General features: G+C 43.2%; 1 protein-coding gene across 17 annotated transcripts in view; it reads left to right on the top strand.

Moving 5' to 3' along the window:
• The window catches only part of kif1b (kinesin family member 1B), a 278,399-nt gene extending 264,192 nt beyond the window's left edge, over window positions 1–14,207 (top strand). For 14 of the 17 annotated variants that reach the window (XM_073032205.1, XM_073032200.1, XM_073032199.1 and 11 more), the window contains 4 exons: window positions 536–685; window positions 786–978; window positions 4,633–4,751; window positions 8,491–14,207. In XM_073032205.1, the coding sequence (XP_072888306.1) occupies window positions 536–685; window positions 786–978; window positions 4,633–4,751; window positions 8,491–8,533 (505 nt within the window). In that variant the 3' untranslated portion in view covers window positions 8,534–14,207. Of the gene's footprint in view, window positions 1–535; window positions 686–785; window positions 979–4,632; window positions 4,756–8,490 lie in introns of those variants that run through there. The other 3 variants (XM_073032201.1, XM_073032196.1, XM_073032197.1) reach the window with 1 other exon arrangement.
• The last annotated feature ends 5,530 nt before the right edge of the window (window positions 14,208–19,737 follow it).

The following is a 19,737-nucleotide window of genomic DNA, read 5'->3' as shown; positions in this document are numbered from 1 at the left end:
ATTATAATCGTCATTCACTGATGCTCTGTGGCTGCTTTGTGCATGATTTGAATGAGGAGAAACTCACAATGGCTCCTTCAGTAGCACTGTTTAATTCAGCTACGATTCAATAGGTCAGCTAACCTGCCCTTTAATTCAGCTACGATTCAATAGGTCAGCTAACCTGCCCTTTAATTCAGCTACGATTCAATAGGTCAGCTAACCTGCCCTTTAATTCAGCTACGATTCAATAGGGTGGCTATCCTGTCCTTTAATTCAGCTACGATTCAATAGGTCAGCTAACCTGCCCTTTAATTCAGCTACGATTCAATAGGGCGGCTAACCTGCCCTTTAATTCAGCTACGATTCAATAGGGCGGCTAACCGGTATCTGTACCTCCAAAGACAATTTGGGACGAGCAGTAAACATTAGCCATGCCACCAGTGCTCATCGTGAGTGAAACAGTAAACAAAAACTATCTCAATGCCAGTGTCACGTGGACATTTGTATCTCAGCCTGTGCTGATTTCCGAGATGAAAATGTCTTCACATTACAGGACTCCTGAAGCCAACTCTCGATCCTCTAGTCCCTGTATGGAGTTTGACGGCTTCCCCATGGTTACTCGAGTAGAAACTTCATACCTAGCCAGAGCAGGAAAGAACGAATTCCTGAACCTTCTTCCTGACATTGAAGAGATCAGAACTGGGTAACATTCTCTTGTCAAATCCAGAATTTACAAATTTGCCTCTTCCTCTTTTGGAAACAAAACCACCATTTAAAAAAAAAAATTTCTTCTTCTGCCTTAGCCCCGTGGTGTCGAAGAAAGGATACCTGCATTTCATGGAGCCTCAGTCGAACTCTTGGGTGAAGCATTATGTTGCAATCCGCCGCCCTTACGTGTTCATATACAACAGTGACAAGGACCCTGTGGAGCGAGGCATTCTGAACCTGTCCACGGCTCAAGTGGAATACAGTGAAGATCAGCAGGCGATGCTCAAGGTTAGCCTGACCTTGCCTTGATTATGAGGCAACTTTCGAAGACAGGTTGAGTTTATTGTCATGTGCACAGGACAGTAAACTCAAATTGCTTCATCACAGACATATACAGTGACATGCAAAAGTCTTAAGTGTAAATCTATATTTGTCAATATCTATCTTTGTGATTGTGTGTGTGTGTGTGTGTGTGTGTGTTTGGGTACCTAAGACTTCTGCACAGTACTATAGATACGGAAAAACACAGGATATAAATTAGATGTAAATTATAAATGAATACGCCATGGTAACAATGTGACGCTATAACAGCTGAGGGTATTTGAGTTCATTTAGAAACATAGAAACACAGAAAACCTACAGCACAATACAGGCCCTTTGGCCCACAAAGTTGTGCCGAACATGTCCCTAACTCAGAAATTACTAGGCTTACCTATAGCCCTCTATTTTACTAAGCTCCATGTACCTATCTAAAAGCCCCTTAAAAGACCCTATCATATCCACCTCCACCACCCTTGCCAGCAGCCTGTTCATTTCTGGCACCATCTGTAAGGAGCTTGCATGGTTCTCCCCATGAACTGCAGGGGTTTTCTCCAGGTGCTCCAGTTTCCTCCCACAGTCCAAAGATGTCCCGGTTAAGTAGGTTATCTGGTTGTTGCAAATTGTCCTGTGATTAGGCTGAGGTTAAATTGGTGGGTTGCTGGGTCGAGTGGCTCATTGGGCCAGTTCCGGGCTGTATCTCTAAATAAAGTATAAATAAATAAAGACAAGACAGTTAAGATGGGGAAAAGACTCTGGTTAAACTGCACTTGGAATATCGTGTTCAGTTCTGTCCTCATTGTAGGAAGGATGTGAAAGCCTTAGAGAGGATAAAGAGGAGATTTCCCAGGATGCTGCCTAGGTTAGAGAGCAAGTCTTATGAGGAAAAGTTGAGTGAATTAGGGCTTTTCTCTTTGGAGTGAAGGAGGAGGAGAGGTGACTTTTTAGAGGTGTGTAAGATGATAAGGGTTATAGATAGTGTGGACAGCCAATACCTTTCTTCCAGGGCCAGACTGGCTAATTACAAGGGCATAATTTTAAGCTGATTGGAGGGAAACGTGGAGGAGGGGGGGATGTCAGAGGTAGGTATTGTGTACAGAGTGGAGAATGCGTGGAATGCGTTTCCAGGGGTGGTGGTAGAGGCAGACACATGAGGGATATTTAAGAGACTCGTAGATAGGCACATGGGTGATAGAAAAGTGGGGAGGAGGGTGCGGCTGTGTGAGCGTGAAGTGTTAGATTCGTAGGTTCGTAGGTCGGCCCAACATCACAGGCCAAGGGGCCTGCACTGTGCTGTACAATAAAAACAAAGACGCTTTTGAAGACAAGTCCGTGGCAGTGCAAGAGATGATTCATAGTGTCCTGTCACTGAGGTAGTGTTATGGTTGTACAGCTCACTTCAAGAACCTGATGGTTGTGGGAAAGTAGCTACTTCTGAACATAGTGTTAAAATCTTTTAAGATCTAATGATCTGATATTTTTTCTCCAGAAAGCCATCAGTTCCCCCAGAATGGGAAGGTGAATCGGTGGGATTGATTGGTGCAAAGGGCTGCGGAGGCAAAATCATTGAGCGTACTTAAGGCAGAGCTTGATAGGTTACAAATGGGTAAGGAAGTTATGGGGAGAAGGCAGGAGAATGAAGTTGAGCGAGGGAAAAAAATCAGCCGTGATTGAATGGCTGCGCAGACCTGAGGGGATGAATGGCCTAAGGCACAGGAGCACAATTAGGCCATTCAGCCCATCAAGTCTGCTCCAGCATTCTATCAAGGCTGATAAATATTATTCCTCTCAACCCCACTCTCCCCGTAACCTTTGACACCCTGACTAATCAAAAACCTGTCAGCCTCTGCTTTAAATACACTCAATGACTTGGCCTCCACAACTGTTTGTGGCAATAAATTCCACAGATTCACCATCCTCTGTCTAAAGAAATTCCTTCCTCATGTCTGTTCTTATTCTTTTATTTTCTGTGCTTTTGAATTTTGCTGCACATGCAAATCTTCAGATGCAAAATATATAATTTTCTATTAAGTTCAAGTATAAATGACGTTTGCTATTGACATTCCCCCTTTCATTTGGAAAGAAGTGTGTCCACAGAAGGAGAGAGAGTCCGTGTAGAGCAGGAGTAATCGAGTCTGTAGTTCCATTACGTGAAGAACCTCACAAACCTACAATAACGTTCTGTGTAATTGCTGAGAAGCTCGCGGGACTACAACATAAAGTATTAATATCTGTCACATCCAAACCAGGGCAGATAGAATTCAACCCTCCAACCTGAAAGACCCATGAGGTCAACAAGTTGTGACTTTTAGTGGTTCTCGAATGGATTTCCTATTATTGGTCTACAGTCTCTCCATCTTTATAATAATAAAGCTTTTATGAACTCTAATTGTCACACGTACATTGAAACACCAAAACAGACAGTGAAATAAACATCAATTATACACAATTTTTACAAGAAAGAACACAATTAGAACAAAAAATAATAATTTTAGTGCACTGTGGTCAAAGTATTGCTAAAGTGTGGTAGCAAATAGGGTTTTGCTTCTTGGTTGTTGAAGCAAAACCTGGTGGTGTAGGACTGTGGGCTTCTGTGTCTCCTGCCCGCTGGTGAGGGATGTTTCCATGATGTATTGGGCATATCCGTAGACCTGAGCTGTGTGGAGGCCAGATTCAACAAGGTATCTTTCTTCCATTGGGTGACATTTGCTGGTAGGCACTTTGGTGAGTGAGCTATGTACATATATTTAGGTCTAATTTGCTTTCTTTGTGTTGTCTGTAAGTGAGTTGGTACAACCAAGTAGTCTGTGCTGTTGATGAGGCTCAGAGAAGGTGCATGTTTGGTTGAAGTTAAAATTCCTTCATCAAATTCTTAAAAGAAATTACCACTTTCATCTTGGTAATATCTTTCTGTGGCTGAGTGCTGATAAAATTCCTGTGAATCACAGTGGATTGTTTTAATGAGACTAATGGTTCATCTGAAATGCAGATGGATCTGCAGAAACAATTGTAGTGAGAGCGCACTTTTAAATTACTGTGTGCTGAGAGTTCTGAACTACTCCATGTTCATGGTTAACAGCAAAAATACGCAAGAAAGCAAAATCCAGTTATAGAGTCACAGACATCCACAGCACAGAAATAGGCCCTTTGGCCCGTCTACTCATTGCCAAACTATTAATCTGCCTAGTCCCACCGACCTTCACCGAGACCATAGCCCTCCAAACCTCAGGAACTCCTCCAGGTTAATCCCTTGACATTCAGCAAGTTCCAAGTATATAAAAGATAATTAGAAATGCTTGTGAATTATTTAGAGGGATTTGTTGTGACTGCTGTACATTATACCTCTGGTGCATTGTGCCATAGGGTCATTAGGACCCAGCAGTACAGAAACAGACCCTGTAAGACCCATCTAGTCTATGCCAAACTATTAATCTGACTCGTCCCATTGACTTGCACCCAGACTCCAGTCTTCCATGTCCCTCCCATCCATGTTCTTATCCAAGTTTCTCTTAAATGTTGCAATTGAACTCGCATCAACCGCTTCAGCTCGATCCACACTCACCTACGGGATTTGAATTTGGAATTTCCAAGAAATAATCACTTGTGTTTTTTTTTGCTCTCCAGACAGCTAATACCTTTGCAGTGTGCACAAAGCATCGCGGAATACTTCTGCAAGCGAGCAACGACAAAGATATGTACGATTGGTTGTATGCGTTCAATCCACTGCTGGCTGGTTCAATCAGGTAAAGTGTCAGTGTCCGTGTGAGATCCCTCACCTCACCAAGACCCACCTTTTAGCAACGCCCTCGGTCTCATCCCTCCAATTTCAGGAAATTCCTCATGTTTGCAATCACTGAACAACATCTCCAGGATTATTAATTGAGAAGCAATTTATTGGCAGCTGCCAACGTAGTATGCACGGTCAGAGATAGCGATTGTGGCATTCGGTATCAGGTTTATTCGCACGACATAAGTTGTGAGGTTTGTTTCGTGGCATTGTACAGTGCAGGCATAACATATAAGTCACAATAATAAACAAAACCTAAGACATAGGAGCAGATTTAGGCCATTCAGCCCATCATCTGCTCCATCATTCCATCATGACTGATTTATTATCCCTCTCAACCCCATTCCTGGGATTTTCATGCACAGCCGTCTCTAGAGTTTACGGAGAATGTTGAGAGAAACAAAAAGAAAAATCCAGTGAGGGGCAGTTCTGCAGACAAAGACAGCTTGTTAGTGAGAGAGATCGGAGGAGAATAGCCAGGCTGGTGCAAGCTGACGGGAAGGTGCCTTCTTGCCATAACCTTCGACACCCTACTAATCAAGAAATAAATAAGTAAAACGCTCATGGGCCACTCGGGAATCTGATGACTGAGTGGGAGAAGCTGTTCCTAAACCATTGAGTGTGGGTCTTCAGGTTCTTGTAGCTCCTCCCTGATGGTAGAAACGAGAAGAGGGCATGTCCCAAAAGGTGAGGGTCCTTGATAGTGGATGTCACCTTATGGAGGCATCACCTTTTGAAGGTGTCCTCGATGGTGGGAGGGTTGTCCCCTGGACGGAGCTGGCTGAGTTTACAACCCTCTACACCTCTTACTGCACTGGAGCCACCATACTGTGCTGTGATACAACCCGTCAGCAATACTCTCCACAGTACTCCCCTAGAAATCCGTTGGTGTCTTAGGTGACGTGTCAAACTCAAAGTCGTAATGAGACACACTCAGTGGCCACTTTATTAGGGACACCTGCTCGTTGATGCAGTATCTTATCAGCCAATCATGTGGCAGTAACTCGATGCATAAGAGAATGCAGACGTGGTCAAGAGGTCAGTTGTTGTTTAGACCAAACGTCAGAATGGGGAAGAAATTACTTTGACCGTGGAATGATTGTTGGTGCCAGACAGGGTGGAGTGAGTATCTCAGAAACTGCAGATCCCTGGTATTTTCATGCACAACAGACTCTAGAGTTTACAGAGAATGGTGCAAAAAAGCTAAAAACTTCCAGTGGGTGGCCACTCTGTGGGCGAAAGTGCCTTGTTAGTGAGAGAGGTCACAGAAGAATGGACAGACTGGGTCAAGCAGACAGGAAAGCAAAAGTAACTCAGATAACCACGTGTTACAACAGTGTTTTGAAGAAGAACATCTCTGAAAGTACAACACATTGAGTTTTGAAGTGGATGGGCTACAGCAGCAGACAGCCATGAACGTACACTCAGTGGCCACTTTATTAGGTAGAGGAGATATGTAATAGTGGCTACTGAGTGTATAGCTGCTAAGGCATTCCAAAGAAAGCTAAATCAGTATATTAAAAAAGCAAAATTTCCAACACTGGGTAAAGTTGGCAGAATTTGGGATAAGCCCATATGGACTTGGACTCATATGCTGTAACTTTTTCTGTGTTTCAAAAAGTTCAAACTAAATTTATTATCAAAGTACATATTTCACCATATACAACCCTGAGATTCATTTTCTTATGGGCATACTCAATAAATCTGTAATAGAATCAATGAAAGACTGCACCAACTTGGGCATTCAATCAGTCTGCAAAAGACAACAAACTGTGCAAATACAAAATGAAAGAAATAACAACAAATAAATAAAGAAAATGGGATGACAAGTCTTTGAAAGCGAGTCCAATGGTTGAGGGAACATTTCAGTGACATTGAAATGCTGGTGAAGTTGAGTTAAGTTACCCCCTCTGGTTCAAGAGCCTGATGGTTGAGGGCTAATAGCTGTTCCTGAACCTGGCGGTGAGAGTCTCGAGGCTCCTGTACCCTTTTCCTGATGGCAGCAGTGAGGTGAGAGCATATCCTGGGTGCTGGGGGTCCCCGATGTCAGATGCTGCTTTCCAGTGACAGCATTTCATGTAGATGTGCTCATTGATGGGGAGGGCTTTACCTATGATGGACTGGGGCCGTATCCACTACTCTTTGTGGGATTTTCCATTCAAGGGCATTGGCGTTTCCATACCAGGAGGTGAATATTGAAGTTTATCAAAGTTTTAAATATCATGTTTAATCTTCACAAACTCCTAAGGAAGGAGAGGTGCTGCCAAATTTTCTTCATAATTGCACTTAACATGATGGGCCCAGTTCAGGTACTCCGAAATGATAACACCGAGGAATTTAAAGATACTGAAGCAGGTTACTGGTGTGGGGCCACTGGAAAAAAATCCAATCACTGCAAGACTTGTCATCAGATTAACTATAGAAAGCTGTGATAAGCCCTCCTCCGATTGTTGAGAAATTACAATGGTTTGGCTCACTCATTACTCACATAACGTGTTCACTCAGAAGTGAACAAATAGTGCAAACACACGAGACTGCAGGTGCTGGTGTCTGGAACAAGAAGTGCCTTTGGCTTTTAATAGAAATAACTGCAGTTAATAGAATAAACTAGAGTTAGAAGGATGTGTGTGGGGGGGGGGGAATGTCATTGAAAAGTTTTAAATATTGAAAGGTCTAGAGTGGACGGGCAGAGGTTGTTTCTTATAGCGGGGGAGTTTACAACCAGAGGGCACAGACTCAGTGTAGAACAGGGGTGTCAAACTCATTTTAGGTCACGGGCCGGATTGAGCAAAGTGAAGCTTCATGCGGGCCGGATCAGTCGGACGCGTGCGAACGCAGCTTTCGTTGCCTCCGTTTTTTCAGCCTGCTCTCATGTGTCACAGTCTCTGCTATAACTACAAAGTGTTTCACTTTACAAATTCCGTTTCTTATGAAGAAGACTGCCGAATAAACACTAAAAACCCTGAAAACCTGGTACCTGAATAAACTCAGCATTAGCCCATATCATACGCCATAGGCGCTTCGATTACTGGGGCCAGCTTTAATAGTAATTAGATATTATCTCGCGGGCCTTGAGTTTGACATATATGGTGTAGAAGGTTGTCCCTTTAGATCAGAGATGAAGGGGAATTTCTTTAGTCAGAGGGTGCTGAATCTGGATTTTATTGGAGGCCAAGTCATTGGTTATATTTAAAAGAGAAGGGAAAGGACAAGAGGGGAGCCAGAATGGGGAAGGGAGAGGGGGAGAAGTTACAGGAATGTTAAAGTAATCGATGTCCACGCGTCAGGTTGGAGGCGATCCAGGCGGAATATGAGGCGTTGCTCCTCCAACCTGAGAGAGACTGGCGTAGCAGAAGAGGAGCCATAGACCAGGCGTTTCCAACCTTTTTAATGCCACGGAGCCTTACCATTAACCAAAGGGTCTGTGGACCCCAGGTTGGACACCACTGCCATAGACCGACTTGTCAGAATGGAAATGGGAAGTACAAGTACAATGGGTGGTCCTGCCTTGGTGCGGACAGAGCAAAACACCATCATAGTTAATTTTCTAAACTTCCTGAAATTGCCTCAGTGTGTTTTGTGGCATTAATAGTGCTCTATACATGCAAATAATTGTTTTTTTTCCCTTTAATTTTGGTATGGATCAATGCCTTCATAAATTTAATGAATGTATTAATTTTTGCTTTCCTTTATAGGTCAAAACTCGCTCGAAGACGTTCAGGGCAACCGACTATGTGAAGGAAAGCGTTCAGCAGAGAGCAGGAAATGACGTAGTGATTCTGACTTGCCTTCTGAACATTCAAGTGTTGCTCTTAACCTTAGTGAATCCTGAGCATTTCTCTTGTACATGTAGATCTGTGGCTTAATACTCTGTCTAAGCACCTTTTTTATTTTCCGGTTAACAAAATGCTTTTCGTTTTACATCCGTTCCGAATCTGGTAGTAGCATGTTGTAAAATAGTCAAGTCCGTGCACGATTAACCACCTTTCTTCACTCCTGCTTTTTCCTCGTGTCTGTAGGATGTCCTCGTCTCTGCTACCTATCAAACTGCAGCCCTTGAGGTGTGGCTGCCTGATAACCGCAGCTGGCTACAGGTCTGGCAGTTACACGAGAGGCAGGGAGGCTCGTGGTATTTTAGGGACGCTGTGTGTGAGCGTGTGTGTGTGTGTGTGTTCTGGCGTATAATGCTTCCTAATCTCCGGTACTCTGGAATGTTGGCAGCTGCCACGAGGTAGCAGCTGTGAACTTTGCAGGGCTGCTGGGTTTAGGCTGAAACTCATTCTGAACATGCTACATCGGAGAGAGCGCAAGCAGGTTTACACAGAGCGGCTGGTGAATTCGCCAGTCCATAATGTCAATAGAACAAGAGCAGCAACCATTTGGGAAAGCAACTGGAATTCAACACGGTCTTACTCAGATGCTGCGGCATCTCGGCGCTCTTCTCCCTTGTCAATTCTCTCTCCTCGAGTGCGCATCTGCCTTCCGAAGTTCACCACCGACTCCTCTTTATGCAGCAGCAAGATCTGACCAGCGATGCACGTGATTCTCAGCTTCCCGAGCAACGGGGTGCCTGTGTTTCGGTGAGGAGCCGGAGGGCGGTCTTCACAGATTGGGTGTAATGTCTTAAAATAGCCGGCGTCCTTGCCAGATGGAGAACTGATAACGTTTCTACAAATCACGCAGCAAGCTGTATTTTTAAAAAAAATATAGATTCAGAGAACACTGCAGCCCTACACAGGCACTCCAAGCCCACAATGTGCCGATCTACTCCAAGATCAATCCAACTCTTCCCTCCCACATAACTATTCTTCTATCACCCAGGAGTCTCTTAAATGCCCCTAATGTATCTGCCTCAACCACCGCCCCTGTGTGATCCATGCACCACAACACTCTGTGTATATAAAAAAAACCTACCTCTGAGATCCCCCTACACTCTCCTCCAAACACCTTAATACCTCTGGTATTAGCCGTTTCTGTCCTGGGGAAAAAGTTCCTTGTCTGTCCACTCAATCTATGCCTCATCTTGCACGCCTCTCATTCTCCTTCGCTCCGAAGAGGAAACCCCTGGATTATTCAACCGTCCCTCGTAAAACGTGCTCTCCAATCCAGGCAACATCCTGGTAAACCTCCAGTGCCCCCCTCCCCTCCGAAGCTTCCACATCTTTCCCACGATGAGGCAACTGAACACAATATTCCAAGTGCGGTCTAACCAGGGTCCTATAAAGCTGCATTGTGTTCTCACATTTAATCAGAAGTTCCTGGAACTAAGTTGCCCTCTAATCTGTTAGGTCACATTAAGGAGTTTACTCACTCCTGACCTTTTCTCTACTGGATCACTTGCAGGGAAAGCTGCTACTTTGAAAGGAAGAGGGTTGTTAGGAAGTAGCAGTGTAAAAAAAAATTAGGATGATTTTAAGGTGCATATTTGTGCCTGGGGCTACCCGACAGAGCTTATAGCAACAGTTATATACAGGATTAGTCCTACCATCTGGGCTTTGAAATGTCAGGAGATGATCTTCAGAGTGTTGCAGTCTTCGGACTTCAGATTCATTTATTTATCGCACACAGTGAAATGCAGTGTTTCCGTAAACAACCATCGCAACCCAAGGATATGCTGGGGGCAGCCCGCAAGTGACATGGCAGGGCACGCCCACAATGTTCAGCATCACGTAAATAAAACAACACAAGCAATAGCAGCAAAACAAATAGGCCCCTTTCCTCTCTCCCACCCCACTCACAAAGGCAGTCAGGCCTCCAACCCCAGGGCAGGCCACCTCCAGCCTCTAGTGGACTCGCAGACACCAGGCTGGTAGGAGGTTTCATTTCATATTTTTCCCCTGTATTTATACATTTTTTTAATACTTAATTTTCACAATCTGTTCCGTGGCTCTGCAGTCAGTGAAGCATCTTCAAAATCTCTCGCCTTCAGCCTAACCCTGCACACGACAGGCTGAGCACGGCCATTTAAAGGCATTCGCACATCAGCCTTTCTCAAATCCTCTCGTGTTTGTCCTCGTCAACGCATCACCTAAAGAAATCCCATCAATCTGTTTAGCTGCAGGTCAACTAAATCGAATGCTGCCTGAAGAGACGTCGGTGTTTGTGGAAATATTGGCTCATGGAACTGTAATGAAGAAGTGAAAGCAGCAGGCTACACGAGAATGTAGATTTTTTTTTAAAATTGGAAAAACATTCAGGGTGTGTTTGGCTATGCCGAACTGTTGCAGGAATGAAACATTGCTGGCTCATCAAAGCTTCCCCAGGCAGCTTCGAAAGCCCTCCGTTCACTGTAGAACTTCCTTCTAAAGCTTTGGTTGCTCTCAGATGAGGAAACAGAATCACCCGCCTACAAATGCTTAAGGTATCACACTTTCCCACTAAAGAACAGGCACAGGACGTCGCAGAGAACTTATGGTCAGGTTCAGTTAACAGACCATCACTGCTGATTATCAGACAGTAAACATGCACTTTTTCTTCGAAAATTACTGAAGGTCATAATTTCCATAATAAAGTTTGACCAAAAGGGATCCTGGTAGTGATATTGACTGGAATTTTCATAGAACAGTTACCTAAAGACTGTAAGCTGCTTTAATAGCTGGTCAGCACTGATTTAGTTGAGTAGAAATGAAGGGGATTTGTTAGACATTTATTGGGGGAGGGAGCCCTCTTTGATTGAATTGTCCACTGCAGGAGTTACCAGGATGAATGTGGTTTTGGCAAGTCGATTAAGAATTGGATGGCAGCAATTGACTGGTGTTTGATTTTCTTTTTTTTTTGCTGTTATGAGATGACTTTGAGAAGGTTTGGTCTTTGCTCTGAATATCTGAGAAACAATTTTAATCTTGAAACTGGATTTCCAATCCTTAATAAGGTCCGCATTCCCTAAATCCTAGCTTGATTTTATCTGTAACAACAGCTGCTTTTTTTTTTAAAGTTAAATTTGTAATATAAACAATGCATATTAGGAAAGTTTTAAGTTAAGTATATTTATTTAATTACTGTAAGTGCATCTGGGCTTCAATTACTTGTACAGCTTGATTAATATGAAATAAATAATGAAATATAAACCTAGTAAATCAAATATTAAAAATGCAAACACGTCACTTCTTCCAGATGGAACATAATTCACGAGTATGGACAAATCATTTGTGCTGTCTCTGTATTGAATAACCTTAATGCACCTTCCCTGTAGATATCTAATAGAACCATGAATGATAAGACACAAATGATTCAGAAGGAGATTATTTGTGGGGGTTTTTTTAAGCAAAAATAAAATGAAGAAACAGGATTTTTGGAGCATAAGTGGGATTAATTCAAGCAGCAATTCACTTATGTACAAGATCAGCTGTATTATAAAAGACATTAAAAATGTCCTCCTTTCCTTTGAATTCCTGACACTAAACTTTGTGTTTAACAGGCCTTGAGCATTCTAATTCTAAGCTGTAAAAACCTGCTTGAAAGAACAGAGGGCATGACTGAGGCCAGCAAACCTGCAGACCATGATGTCACTGGTGCAGAGGTCAAAGTGCCCAAGGTCACTTAGTGAGGACTCAAACCTATTAAATAGTTTAATACACCTAATGTTGTTGGTCCCTTGTCAACAAAAGCACATCATTTTACTGTTAAAATTCATCTATTTTAATGTATTTTGCAGTATTTTTGTTTAAAAGAATTGCCACGTTTTAAAAATTGCCATAGCTGTATTTCCTTCCAACTTGCATTAAGAGTATTCAAGTCTCGAAGAAGAACTGGTAGTTTTCACATTAAAACCTCCAAAGTTTAACAGATGGCACAAAACAAATCGCTGAAATACGTTCATTAATATTTCCACTCAAGAGAATGACACCCACCCCTGCTTATTATCTGTGTAGGGTTCTGAAGATACAGCATTATGTGGATGTTGGTATGGAAGAAGGAACTCAGCTCAGTGACTTCGTTTTATTGATGCAGTTCATTGAGTGCCTGAAACTAGCCAGTTTACAGAGCATTCAGTGAGAGACACCGTGCTGGAGGCCAGCCAACCTCTGGAGCACGGGTAACAAAACGGTTGATTCGTAGAAATACTACCGGCCCTCTGTTGGTCAGTTAATGTTTCTGTGCCTGTAGAATCAGACTGAATGATTTCTATGCACTAAGCAACTGCATATTTTCAAATCAGTGCAATATATTTAGGGTCCATATAATGACGATGAGAAAAGGAAGGCAGGTAGAATGTTAAAGGAAGACCTGATTATGTCTATTTTATTAAAATGTGCAAGAGAAATCCTTCTGTTCCAGGTCAGACAGATATTTATAATCACAACTTATTACCCTTGCAACGTTGTAGTTCAAGTTGAAAATCCAGTTTCATTGGGGAGACCCAAATCTGTTCACACCTTTAAAGATGCATCCAGGTTTTATCAGAGCAAAGGTCCTTCCGGCTGCCTCTCCCACTTTTATTATTATGTTCTGTGTAATGTTTAGCTGGTGCATTGTTTATCTTTTTATGAATTGTTTGCAGTAAATTGCACACGTTTTACAGACATATTACAGAAAAGTCTGAAAATTGCTGTGGGATACTGTGTATTCCCACACCAAACTGCACCTTGGGGTGGAACATAGACAGTCACTTGGGTTCTGTGACTGAATAGGAAATAGCTCAAAGGGGGGGGGGGGGGAAGCAATGGAGTTCTCAACAATTGGCTTTTTAACTTTTCTGGTTATCATTTTGCAAGTTAGCACCACACAGCAAATATTTTTGGTAACATTTTGGTGTATTTTAATTTTTTTTTTAAAGTTGTAAATGAGTCGTCAGACCTCCATTAATATTTCAGCTAAGCGGTAGCTGATCAGACCACTTCGATAATACCCGTTTACTGGAAGTCGCGCTGAGAAGAAATTATTTAGTCGATTAGAGTTTTTTTTAAAAAAAGTATTAACTTGAGATGCAATTTAAGTGAGTTGCACAATCTCCCTCAAAACAAAGCGAGAGAAAATAGTCACCGAAAGGAAAGGTATCATAGCTGCTGTTTGTAGGTTTACTGAATGTGCTGGTAATCAGGTTACCTGTGTGTATTTTATTAATTTCTAACTTTAGTCTGTTGTGGCTGGTTAACCACAATCCATTGTACTCAAGATAATGTTTTAGTTCAAATTGATTTATTGTGCTTCCTATCAACACCTGGCCCTTCATCAACATTGTATATTATTTATTATTCTTCATAAGGGTGGCTGCACATTCATAATTTTATTTTGTAAATATATGTTGAACCAAGCTTGAGGTATAAAATGTAAATATTTCATGTATTTGTACTAATTATAATCCATTTGCTGTATAGCATAGACGTGTAAAGCGGATATCTAATTCTGTGTATGGTAACCAGGACCACTGAACTGTTTAGTGAATGAAGTAACAATAAAGGTACAACCACAGAGGAAATCAAATATAAAATTGCCTTTTCATTTATACCACATCCACGCATGATGTCAGCAGAAGCTCGAAAGAGTACTTCAAGTAACAGTCATTTTAATTGATAAAGTAATTTCTATTTATAGTTCCCTTTCTTCCATGGTCTTCTGTTCTCTATCGGATTCCCCCTTCTGCAGCCCTTCATCTCTTTCACCATCAACTTCCCAGCTCTTTACTTCCCCCTCTCCCAGTTTCACCTATCACCTACCACCTGTACTTCCACCCCTCCCTCCCACTCCGCTTCCTCACTCTTGCCTTTTCGTTCCTTTCCAGCCCTGATGAAGGGTCTCGATCTGAAACGTCGACTGCTCACTCTTTTCTGTGGATGTTGCTCGGCCCGCCGAGTTCCTCCAGCATTTTGTGCGCGTTGCTTTCACATTCTCGGTTTAATACCACTCGCATATGTTGTGAAATTTGCTGTTATGCAGCAGCAGTACGTTGCAACACACAAAAACCAAGTACAGTAAGTGTACATATTTATTTAAAAAGTTAAATAAGCAGTGCAAAAAGAGAAAGAATGCAGTGAGGTAGTGTTCATGGGTTCATTGTCCATTCAGAAATCTGATAAGAGGAGAAGGAGCCTTTACCTCCTCCCTGATGGTAGCAATGAGAAGAGGGCATGTCCTGGGTAATTGGGGGCGGGGTCCTTAATGACTATTTCCAGTAAACATCAAGCCCTCAACACACACAAAATGCTGGTGGTCAGGACGAATGAGTCCTGACGAAGGGTCTCGGCCCAAAACGTTGACTGTGCTTCTCCCTATAGATGCGTTCCACCAGCATTTTGTGTGTGTTGCTTGAATTTCCTCGTATCAAGCCGTCAAATTATTTTTGACAGTAAGATTTTAGGATTAGCTTTATTTATCACGTGTACATTGACTATGGGAGGAAACTGGAGCACCGGGAGGAAACCTGCATGGTCGTGGGGAGAACGTAAAAGCTCCTTACCAGACAGCGGCAGAAACTAAACCCTAATCACTGGCGCTGTAAAGTATTATTTGAACGTGGAACATTTCAGCACAGTACAGTCCCTTAGTCTCACGATGTTGTGCCAACCCTTTAACCTGCTCTAAGATCAATCTAACCCATCCCTCCTACATAGCTCTCCATTTTTCTGTCATTCTTGTGTCTCAGATGCCCCGAATGTATCTGCCTCTGCCATTGTGTAAAGAACTTGCCTCTAAGCTCTCTAACCACCTTAAAATTGTGCCCTCTGGTGTCAGCCATTCACCTGGGGGGGGGGGGGGGCCTTTTGGGAAAAGTCTCTGGCTGTCCACTTGATTTATTGCCTCTTATCATCTTGTACACGTCTATCAAGGCACCTCTCATCCTCCACTCCAAAGAAAAATGCCCCAGCTCACTCAACCCATGCCCCCTGGTCCAGTTATGCTAACCTCTACAAACCATTCTGCCTCTAGTAACATGGCAAACACTCCAGAGGGATATTTGTGGGAGCTGTGAAACAAGTTGGGGGAAAAAAAACACAGGAAAGAACCCAGTGATTGGGATTGTTGTCCTGGTAACCTTGAACACCGACAATTCCGTCTACCCCCAACTCCCACAGATCCTGCTCAACCCACACAAGTTTGCTTTTTTTTAAAATGGGATTTTAGTGTTGGTTAGAAAATAAGTACTAAAATTAAATGAGAACTCACTGCTCTTCCCAAGTGTGTGTAAAACGTGATCAAGCTGTGGAAATTAATTTCAATCTCTCATGGTGGTACTCTGTACTATACCTGCGTATTGATCGAGCTGATGTACTCAAGTACCCCGTAAAGACAGCATCTTGGCAGCACACAAGATCTTTGACTAGTGCACCACATCTAGTTGGAATTGGGAATGATTGTCAAGCTGTGAATTCAGCACTTTAATCGCATACAGATCCCGGCACCTTTGCCTAGTCCAAAACACTGCAAAGAAAACGTGAACACTACCTCACTATTTTTCCTTTTTTTTTTGCATTACTTATTTTATTTAGCTAATTAATATATATTTACTGTAATTCAGTTTTTTCTCTTAATATGTATTGCATTGTACTGCTGACGCAAAATTTAACAAATTTCACGATTACACACCGGTGATATTAAACCTGATTTTGATAAACACAAAATTCTGCCGATGCTGGAAATCCTGAGCAACATACACAAAATGCTGGAGGAACTCAGCAGGTCAGGCAACATCTATGGAGAGGAACAAGGAGTTGAAGTTTCAGACTGAGACCCTTCAGCAAGACCAGCTGAAATGTTGACCCTTTATTCATTTTCACCATACAATCCCGAGATTCATTTTCTTCTGGGAATTCTCAATAAATCTATAGAATAATAACCACAACAGAATCAGAGACTTCCCAACTTGAGCATTCAACAGTGTGCAAAAGACAAACTCTGCAAATACAAATTTTTTTTTTTAAAAAGCAATAAATATTGAGAACATAAGATGAAGAGTCCTCGAAAGTGAGTCCATTGGTTGTGGGAACATTTCAATGATTGGGCAAGTGAAGTTGAATAGTTATCCCCATTGGTCAATTGATTCTGTTATGGTTATTATTCTACGGATTTATTGAGAATGCCAACAAGAAAACAGAATCTCAAGGTTGTATGTACTTGATAATAAAATTTATTTTGAACTTTAAAATAAAACTAATCTTTAATATTAATCTTGCAATAAATCAATATTTCTCAGAATCATTGGCTTTTTGTTCATTTTCATTCAAGAGAAGTGGGCTTTGCATTCTGAGTAGAGTTTCCTGGCCCAGCCCTAGTTGCTCCCTGAGGTGGTAGTACTGGACTCAGAAATCTACGTTAACACTTAGTGGGAGTGCTGCACTTCCAGCGGTACTGCTGTAAAATACTCTCTCAGGTATTATTTGAAATGCAAAGTTGGGGCCGGTGATTTACCCGCTATTTATACCTCCGTCATTATCACTAAACGTATGAAGCCCAGTCCATCGCACCAGCCAGACTCCCTCCAAAGAAATCAGCCTAATACATCAAGGACCCACCCCACCCCAGACACTCTCCCATCGGGCAGAAGATTCAAAAGCCCGAGCGCGTACCGTCAGACTTAAGGACAGCCTCTATCTTGCTGTTCTCAGACACAAAAGATGAACTCTTTTTACCCCCCTCTTTCTCCCCTTTCGGACAGAAGATAGAAAACCTTGGAAACGTACAACCCCAGGCTCAAGGACCGCTTCTACTCGTCGTTTGAAGTCTCCCGAACAAATAAAATTGAACTACCGCACGGTGGCGCTGTCATCCAATTGTCTACCCGCACTACACGTTACAACCTTGAGTAATTACCCCAAGGGTCCCGGCCCGAAACGTCGAGGGTTTGTTCCCTTCCGCAGATCCTGCCTGACCTGCTGAGTTCCTCCAGCACCTTGTGTGTGTTGCTCCGTAACAGTATATTTAACTTCTCACTCCATCCCCTACCCCACCCGGCTTCATCTATCACCTGCCAGCTGGTACTCCTCCCCAGTGACTTGGCCTCCACTGCCACCCGTGGCAACAAATTCCACAGATTCACCACCCCCTCATCATCTCCGTTCTAAAAGGACGCCCCTCCATTCTGAGGCTGTGTCCTCTGGGACTCTCCCATCCTCCCTACGTCACTGTATCGAGGCCTTCCAACATTCAATACATTTCAATCCTCGTTCTCCTGAATTCCACTGAGTAGAAGCCTAGAGCCTTCAAACACTCTTCATATGACAAGGCTTTCAATCCTGGAATTATTTTCACGAACCTTCCTTTGAACTCTCTCCAATGTCAGCATATCCTTTCTTAATAAGGGGCCCAAAACTGCTCACAATACTCCAAGTGAGGCCTCACCAGTGCTTTATAAAGCCACAACGTTGTATCCCGACTTTTATATTCTAGCCCTTTCAAAATGAATGCTAACATCACTTTTGTCTTCCTAACTACTGGCTGCAAACTAACCTTTAGGGAATACTGCACGAGTACTCCCAAGTCCCTTTGCACCTCAACTTTTTGAATTTTCTGTCCACTTAGACAACAGTTTACACTTTTATTTCTTTTACCGAAGTACATGACCATACACTTCCTGACACTGTATTCCATCTGCCGCTTCTTCTAAGTCCCTTTTGCTTCCTCAACACTACCTGCCCTTCCACCTGTCTTCGTATTGTCCGCAAAGCCATCAATTCAATCATCCAAGTTGTCGACAAACAGCGTAAGTGATCCCAACTTTGACCCCTGTGGAACACTAGCAGCCAAACAGAGAAAAAACACCCTTTACTCCCACCCTGTCTCTTACCAATCAGCCAAAGATCTATCCGTGGAAACGAGCAGTCAACGTTCCGGGCCGAGACCCTCCGTCAGGACTGAAAAGGGAGGGGGCTGGGGTCCTATAAAGAAGGTGGGGGGAGGGGGAAGATGAAAACCAATCAGAGGAAAGATCAAGGGGTGGGGGGAAGCAGGGAGGGGATAGGCAGGTGGTGAAGAAGGAATGTAAGGGGAAAGCACTATGGGTAGTAGAAGGCAGAGTCATGAGAGGCGATAGGCAGCTGGAAGAGGAGGCAGAGTGAGAGTGGGATGGGGGAAGGGAGAGGGAGGGGATTCCCGGAAGTTGGAGAATTCGATGTTCATACCAAGGGGCTGGAGACTCCAGATTGGTTTTTTCACCTGGCACCTACCAGCCTCCCCCTCTTCAGTCCTGACCAAGGGTCTCGGCCCGAAAGGTTGACTAAAAACACACAATGCTGGCAGAACTCAGCAGGCCAGACAGCATCTATGGGAGGAGGTAGTGACGACGTTTCGGGCCGAAACCCTTCATCAGGAGTGAAACATCAGGCCGAACCGTTGACCGCTCATTTCCACGGATGCTGCCCGACCTGCTGAGTTCCTCCAGCGTATTGTCCGTGTTGATATGACCACAGCATCTGCAGTGTACTCTGTGTTTAAAGATCTAACCATGCTAGTAAATACACATCATGAACATGCACAAAAATGCTGCAGGCCAGGAAGCATCTATGGAAAAGAGACCAATCCCGCTGAATTCTTCTCCATAGATGCTGCCTAGCCTGCTGAGTTCCTCCAGCATTGTGCGTGGATATTAAATATGATTCCGCAGCGCAGTTCCCTCTTGATCAGCTTTCCTCCAGGTGTATCGAGTGCAATGTCTTTTAGATGCAATGTGACAATAGATCTCCCAGTCTACCTCATGGGACCATTGCGATTTATCTGTCTGACTGCACTTATTTCTCCCCTTAAACCTAACACTACATTCGGCATGCTGTCTTCCTGTAATTAATGTCTGACAAGAATGCAAAGGAAAATCTTTCCATTCTATCTCGGCAATGATAAGCCCGTTCCAATACCAATGCCATTTCCGGGAACTTGCTTTTTGACGCCTCTGCAGAAACCGTCGCCATGGGATGTCCTGGGAGGTGGAGGAGGAATGTAAAACCTCATTCCAAAGCCTTGTTCCTGCACAAATTGTAAAGTCATGTTGACTTGCAGGAACTAGGTTACCCGTC

The sequence above is a fragment of the Hemitrygon akajei genome, chromosome 29 (assembly GCF_048418815.1).
Source record: "Hemitrygon akajei chromosome 29, sHemAka1.3, whole genome shotgun sequence".
Lineage (NCBI taxonomy): Eukaryota > Metazoa > Chordata > Chondrichthyes > Myliobatiformes > Dasyatidae > Hemitrygon > Hemitrygon akajei.
Note: the sequence above shows the minus strand (reverse complement) of the source record. Positions and strands in the feature narration are given on the sequence as shown.